General features: G+C 45.1%; 1 protein-coding gene across 4 annotated transcripts in view; it reads right to left on the reverse strand.

The window, feature by feature from the left end:
• INTS10 (integrator complex subunit 10) overlaps positions 1-4,791 on the reverse strand; it is a 42,296-nt gene extending 37,505 nt beyond the window's left edge. The window contains exons 1-4 of one of the 4 annotated variants that reach the window (XM_082444232.1): positions 4,374-4,791; positions 3,722-3,789; positions 2,431-2,534; positions 681-820 (exon numbers count right to left, since the gene is read on the reverse strand). In XM_082444232.1, coding sequence (XP_082300358.1) covers positions 681-820; positions 2,431-2,534; positions 3,722-3,789; positions 4,374-4,502 — 441 coding nt within the window. In that variant the 5' untranslated portion in view covers positions 4,503-4,791. Of the gene's footprint in view, positions 1-680; positions 821-2,430; positions 2,535-3,721; positions 3,790-4,373 lie in introns of those variants that run through there. The other 3 variants (XM_082444229.1, XM_082444230.1, XM_082444231.1) reach the window with 3 other exon arrangements.
• Between the last annotated feature and the right edge of the window lie 2,256 nt (positions 4,792-7,047).

The raw sequence follows: 7,047 nt of genomic DNA on the forward strand, positions 1-7,047 counted from the left end.
AACTAATATACGGACGTACAGAGAAGGTTAACTGGGGCCAGCAGCCAGAAAAGTGTAGCCAGAAAGAATAAGCCAAAGAGTTTGAATTAAGAGAGTTAATGATTTGAACCCCACCTCTCTGTTACTGGCTACGGGAAGTGACTAACATATATGTAAAGTAGGATGCTATCTACCTCAACGGATCTAAGGAGTACAGAAGGACCTACTGACCACTGACCAATGCCTGCCAGTAGCACTCAATGATCATTAGAGATATGAGGAAAGGGCAGAGTAGAGGGAAAACGGTGACCATGTGGCAAAAGCATGTGAAAAACCTTAAGAATACAAACTATGGCTCTCCTTTAAATTCAAACACATTGTTCAATACAATGAAACAGATTATTTTTTAAAACTTTACTGTACTTTACAAATTGAAGATAAGTAGCACTGCCAAGGCTCGGTGACTGTTTCCTCACACTGGTAACACAACTTCTACTGGATATTCATAGCGTTTGGTAACAGTGACATCCTTTTACCTTTACTGACAAAGATTCCTTGATTTGAGTTCAATCTTATCTGGTACTCCTCAGAATTAGAATAATCTGCTTTAGAATAATATACACTGTAGCTCTTAAACATACTCATGAGTCCACTGATCAATTTTATTCTCTTTTATGAAAAAGGAAAGGATCAAATCTTACCCCATGCTGTACCACCGTTTCAGGGAATCGTCTCAAAAGTAGAAGCAACATTTCTGATCGTTCCAAAGTGTTGAAGCATTGTTCCGTAACCTTTAGTAACATTTCACACTGGACCCGACCAGGAAGAGTTTCAAATAAACCTGTATATAACACATTTCATTTTTAAAAGTTTCTTTCAGAAAGAAAGTACGGAAGCAAAAGTGGAGATAAGGCATCATCACGTACAGAATGGTGTATACTAAGTGAAGAACCACTATTGTTGGAGTTCACCTACAACCTGGAAGGCTTTGGGGTCAGATACTATGGGGCATAAGATATTTGCTGAATGACGATAAAACCTTTGGAGGCCTTATTGGATCTAGAAGAGAAGAATGATGCCTGGGAAGGGTCACAGCAGTGCTTGCTGCTGACTGAGATAAAAAGCACTCACTTGAGTTGAAATGACCTAAACAATCTACTTTCTTTTTTATCCAAAATCTGAAATACTGGATTGGCTATAGCAACCAACACAGAGTGAAGGTTAATAAGAAAGGTCATAAATTACTGAAAGTTTCTCTCCTGTTCTGTGGAGATCTGCCTAATCTACAGATGTTTTCTGATTACTGTAAAACTTGTTAAAATATATTCAGTTTCCCGGGCTAACTGATAAATCCACATCCTTTAAGGAAGTTTAAAGGGTTCTAAGCATATGCTCAAGGGATCAAGTGACATCATTTGTACAGGCTTCAGTTGCCAAGAACAAAACATGCATATGGCTACCAATACCACAGATGTGACTTTTTTGTGAAATTACTACACAGAACTTGGTATTCCAGAAGTAGTTATTTTTTTAAAAAAGAATTATATGTTTTTTATTATAATATAATTCTACTTGGAAATATTTTGGTATATCTACAACTGTATTATATGAGATAGCATCATCATTATGTTCTAATAACAGTAAAAAGAATGATCACTTTCTAGATATTTCTGTTTTTCAGAAAATTATTATTTTTTAAATTAACAGATCAATAAAACTGCATCTTATTGGGTTCACAGTTGTGAGTCACTTTTACTATGGTGAAATAATTGCTAGTATTTTTACCCAAGTAGGCAAAACTTCCAAAATACAATTACTTTTAATCTCATACAGACATTTTATAAAAATTAGATGAATCATCTTCTTTTACATTTTTGCTTCTAATTTTATCATAAATTATGTATATTGCTAGAGTATGTAGCATAAAACACATTAGTATATCTTATCTCTGATTTCTTAATGATAGCTTTAATACCTTAGCTATTTATCGATGTTGGTAATTTTATTTTTTACATCTTTATTGGAGTATAACTGCTTTACAATGTTGCGTTAGTTTCTGCTGTACAACAAAGTGAATCAGCTATACATACACATATATCCCCATATCCCCTCCCTCTTGTGTCTCCCTCCCTCCCTCCCTATCCCACCCCTCTAGGTGGTCACAAAGCTGATCTCCCTGTGCTGTGTAGCAGCTTCCCACTAGCTAGCTAATTTACATTTGGTAGTGCATATATGTCAGTGCTACTCTCTCACTTTGTTCATCTTCCCCTTTACCCCTGTGTCCTCAAGTCTGTTCTCTACGCCTGTGTCTTTATTCCTGCTGCCACTAGGTTCATCAGAACCATTTTTTTAGATTCCATATACATGCGTTAGCATACGGTATTTGTATTTCTCTTTCTGACTTACAGAAGTAGTAATTTACACACCATTAAGTTATCACTTCATTCTTACTTCTTAAGAATTGGGTTTGTTTATCCTGTGAATCGTTTCTTAATGCTGATGTAATAATGCTGATTTCTCTCCACACCACGGGCTGATCTGGGAAATTCACAAACCTATTTTTAAAATGAATGCATTAAATTAAAATGTCAGATTCCAAATAGTATCCAAAAAAGAAAGTAAAACGTTAGCATCAGAGAAAAACATATTTTACTATATTCCAAGTGAATATATAGATGTACCAAAACAAACCGAAATAAAGATATAAAAATAAAAACTAAGAAAAATGAGGGTACTCACAAAAGTCTTTAGTTTTTTTAATAAGTGAAAAGACAAGTGACCATAATATGCAAAACACTCCTAAACGACCTGAAAAAAAAAAAAAAAAAAAAACTCCCCAAAGAAAAAAATGGGCAAAGGCAAATCACAGAAAAAATACAAACAGCAAAATATTTGAAAAGATACTCAGTCTTATTAGTAATACAACAAACACAAATCTTTAAAAAATAGCAAGATATTGTTTTCTCCTGCGGCACCGGCAAAAATTGACAGCTGAGAGAAAGACTGATAATATCCAATGCTGGCGAAGGTGTGGGAAAAGAGGCACTCACACACGGTCAGGTCAGTGGAGATGTAAACTGAACAGTACTTTTTGGAGAGTAATCTGACAGTGCATCGAAATTTAAAATGCGCATACCCTTCGACTAGGAAAACCTACGTCTAAGAATATACTCTACAAAAAACACCCAAATGTGAGTACAAAACTGCTTTCTGACACTCTGAATATAATTTCAAACAACTGGAAACTACCTAAATGTCCGCCGAGAAAAGAGGGCTGAAACGCTATGCAGACAGGAGAAAGAAGCAAGTAGATCCCCACATGCTGGCCTGGAAAGCGCCCCATCACAGTGGGTGAGCGGTAGGCGCTCACCGCTGCAGCTCCTCCCCCAGAACCTGCTGATGCGCCCTGGGCGTACATGCACACAGACACACGCACCCCTTAACTCGGGCCGAGGCTGGGAGGGACTTCCACTGATTATTCTCTACACTTCAGTACCGTCGCAACTTCTGCAAGGAGCCTTACTATGTTATTCCCAAAGTAAAATAAATGATTGAATGGAAGAACTGTAACAAGAATAAAACCTAAGAAGACTTCCCCGCAGTTAACGGAAGGCCTAGACCCACGACCAAGTTAAGCTTTAGGTGCCGGACACGCAGATGAACTTGAGGACCCTCCCCCAACTCCCTCTGCCACAGACAGAACGGAAACCTCCCGAGAGGGGCGGGCGGCGTCCCCACTCACATGTCGTAGAGCAGCCTCCCGGCGGTGGCCGTCCGCTCCGCGTTCCGCTCGATGGTGTACATCTCATACTGCAACACGGGCCGGGGCCGCGTCAGGCCCTCCGCCCGGCCGGCCCGGCTCACCCCACCGCCCCGGAGGTCCCAGGGTCGGGCATCACGCGCTGACGGAGCCTCAGGGCTCGCGCCGACGGCCCCGGGGCCCCGGCTTAGCGCAGGCACGTCTCCCGCGGCCAGCGGGGCTTCTGACTACCCCCGACGGCAACGCGGTGCAGGTCTACGGCGTTCGCGTCACTCGAATGCCTTTATCTACCGCGGGGCCCGCAGATGCGCGGTACTGGTCCCCTCACAGAGCCGCAGCCCGGAGCTGGCGCCTGTGTTCACTACACTGCACCCCAGCTCCCTCCCGCGGGGACCTAGAACACCCCCACCCCGCCCCCGCCCCCGCCACTACCCGCGCCCGCTCGGCGGCCGTCCGGACCCACGAGCCGCCGGGCGGCCTTGCCCGGCGGCGCGAGGCGCTGTCCCGGCCGCCGAGAGGGTAACGCTCCCGTCGCCCCGACCCGGAGCGGGGCCCGGGGTCCCCTGGGCCAGCCTCGCGGGGGACTCAGGGAAGCGGGGAGGACCGCCCCACCTGCGCCCCAACCCGGCCTCACCTGGATGTTGAAGTCGCTGGGGTAGAGGCTGCGGGCCGTGATCAGCCAAGCCTTGGCGGCCCACAGGTCCTGCTGCACCAGCTCGCGGGCTCGCTGCACCAGGAACTCGCAGTCGCCCTGGGCCGACATGACGCGGGAGGCCTCGGGCGGCCTGAGGCTGCCGGACGTTCCGGCTGGGGGGCGCCGCGGACGTTGCCGCCGCGGATCTTGCCGCCGCGGATCTTGCTGCCGCCGCCGCCGCCGCCGCGGACGCTACTGCGCAGGTCCGGGGTCGCGCGGCCGCCGCAGGGTGGATCCGGCAGGGCTTCCGGGCTTTGCGAGCAGCCTCTTCCTGGCCACTCTGCGCCTGTGCCCGGCCGTTTCGTTCTCTGAAGACCTAGCGCGTTCGTCCCGGCTCTTCCAGGTCGCCTCCAAGACGCGGAGGAGCGGATTCTCACCCTGCTCGGGAGCGACCCCGGTGCAGCCAGGGAGCACGCGCGGAGCCCGGTCCTGGCCGGGCGGCCGGGCGGCCGGGGGCCGGGCGGGGAAGACGCTGGAGGGGGAGCGCCGAGAGGCGGCGCGGAGGCGGCGGGAAGAGCCCCTCGGGACCTCCGGTTCGGATGTACAGAAAGGCTCGCGCTGGTTTCGGTCAGGCGGTAACGCCAGCGTTTGGACCGGTGCTTTGGGTCCTCAGCATGGTCACGTCTCATGGTCCTTGTGCCTTTATTCCCTGGTTTCTCCGAAAAGCATTTATTGAGCCAGTTGCAGTCTTAGTACTTTGCAGGTGTTTGGCTGCATGCCAGGAGCTACCGAGCCTTTTATCCTGTTCCAACCCGAGTTTACAGTGTTAGGGACCTGTGACCTACAGAAAATAGCTGTTTTAATTCTCTTTCAACCAGAATCAGTGTCATTTTCACCAAATGAAAACAAAACAGTCTACCTGATCTCGTGAAGGGAGGCCACACTTAGGAACGGGAGGAAGCAGCATTTATTTGCCTAATAGGAGGCATGTGCCAAAATGTGGGTTCCCAACAGTTCGTTGGAGTCTCCAGTCCAAGGTCTATATACAAAACTTTTAGCAAATTCTAGTACCACTGATATCTTGGACTTAAAACCGAGATTAGGGATTCAAAACTGATTTTTTTGGGAAAAAAAGAAATGACTATATACTTCATACATGAAAACATTATAAATATGGTAAATAAATATGAATATATACTTACTATCGAGGGCAAAGAATGTTGCCTGCCATCCCAGTAAACAATGACTATTGCCTGCCCGCAAGCTATCAGCCACTGTAGCCTGGCCCCCCTCCGCCCCCGCCCCCCATTAGTGCCCCATGAGCGGAATTCAGGATGGAGAAAAACAGGATAGTGGCCCTACATCAAGATGCATACCTAAGGAGTAACTTTAATGAGCCCAGACTCTTGCATCTTCCCATGTGTGTTTTTCAGCAGAAACTCCTATATATCCTCACTCCTCTTTACCTCTTTGGAACAGTCCTGCAGAGCTATCTGAGAGGCTGTCTCCCAGGCGATGGTCCTCAGTAAGGTCCCCAAATAAAACATAACTAGCAACTTTTAGGTTGTGCATTTTTCTTCAGTCAACACTGTGGTTATACGTAAAGTATAATATGTACTTCGTAATTATAATAATTTAAAAATAAACAACCGTGGGACTTCCCTGGGGGTCCAGTGGTTAAGACTGCGACCCCACTGCAGGGGGTATGGGTTCGCTCCCTGGTCGGGGAAGTAAGATCCTGCATGTGGTGTGGTGCGGCCGAAAAAATAATAAAAACAATCGTAAAGTTAGTGGTGAATTAGTGTGTTAGTTTTAGAGGAAAGTACCAAGAAGAGCAGGCTTTAAGGAACACCATGTAAAGCGCCAACGCTACCAAATCCATCAATGTCCAGCCTCTTTTGCTATTTCGCTCATAATACCAGTCTAAAAATGATAATTTTAGTATCTCCCCCCTTATTTTAAAACCTTGATTTAAAAAACTCGATTTTGTTTCATTAGTATCCTCAATGATATCTTTAGGTAAGAGTCATTGCTTTACCCTCAGTCACTCTGATACATTAATTGTATTAGCGCTTTGGGAAGCATTATGGTTCCTAACGCTATTTAATGTCCTCTGATTATGCACAGGAACAGCGTGATTATGCAATCACTTTGTAGGCTGGGATGGATTGCTCAGTGATAGAATTCTTTCAGCTTTGTAGAAAGGAAGGTAAACAGATCAGGGAACTTCCCTGGTGGTCCAGTAGTTAGGACTCGGTGCTTTCACTGCCATGGCCCCGGGTTAAATCCCTGGTCGGAGAACTAAGATCCTGCAAGCGCGGCCAAAAAAAGAAAAAAAAGGAAATATATACACATATATATACACATAAATATAAAAATCAGGATAATTTTTATCTTACAAAGTGTAGATCAAAAAAACATTGCTAGCTTAAATATTTTTTTCATTATTTCATTGATTTTAATGTATAAATTGTATAATGTGTAAATTGGCAAAAATGACTGATTAGACTTTAATCTTTAAACTTTATGTTTTGGTTATGGGATTACAAAACAGAAACCAAAACAAAACTGTGTACCTGTTCCTGAGTCTTTAGGTCTCTAGTGTTGTATAGGTAACAACTGAAAATTAAAATTTTAAAGCAAGGGCTATATAAGGGAGCTCTGGTTATAATTT

Source organism: Balaenoptera physalus (genome assembly GCF_965194825.1).
Source record: "Balaenoptera physalus genome assembly, chromosome: 21".
Lineage (NCBI taxonomy): Eukaryota > Metazoa > Chordata > Mammalia > Artiodactyla > Balaenopteridae > Balaenoptera > Balaenoptera physalus.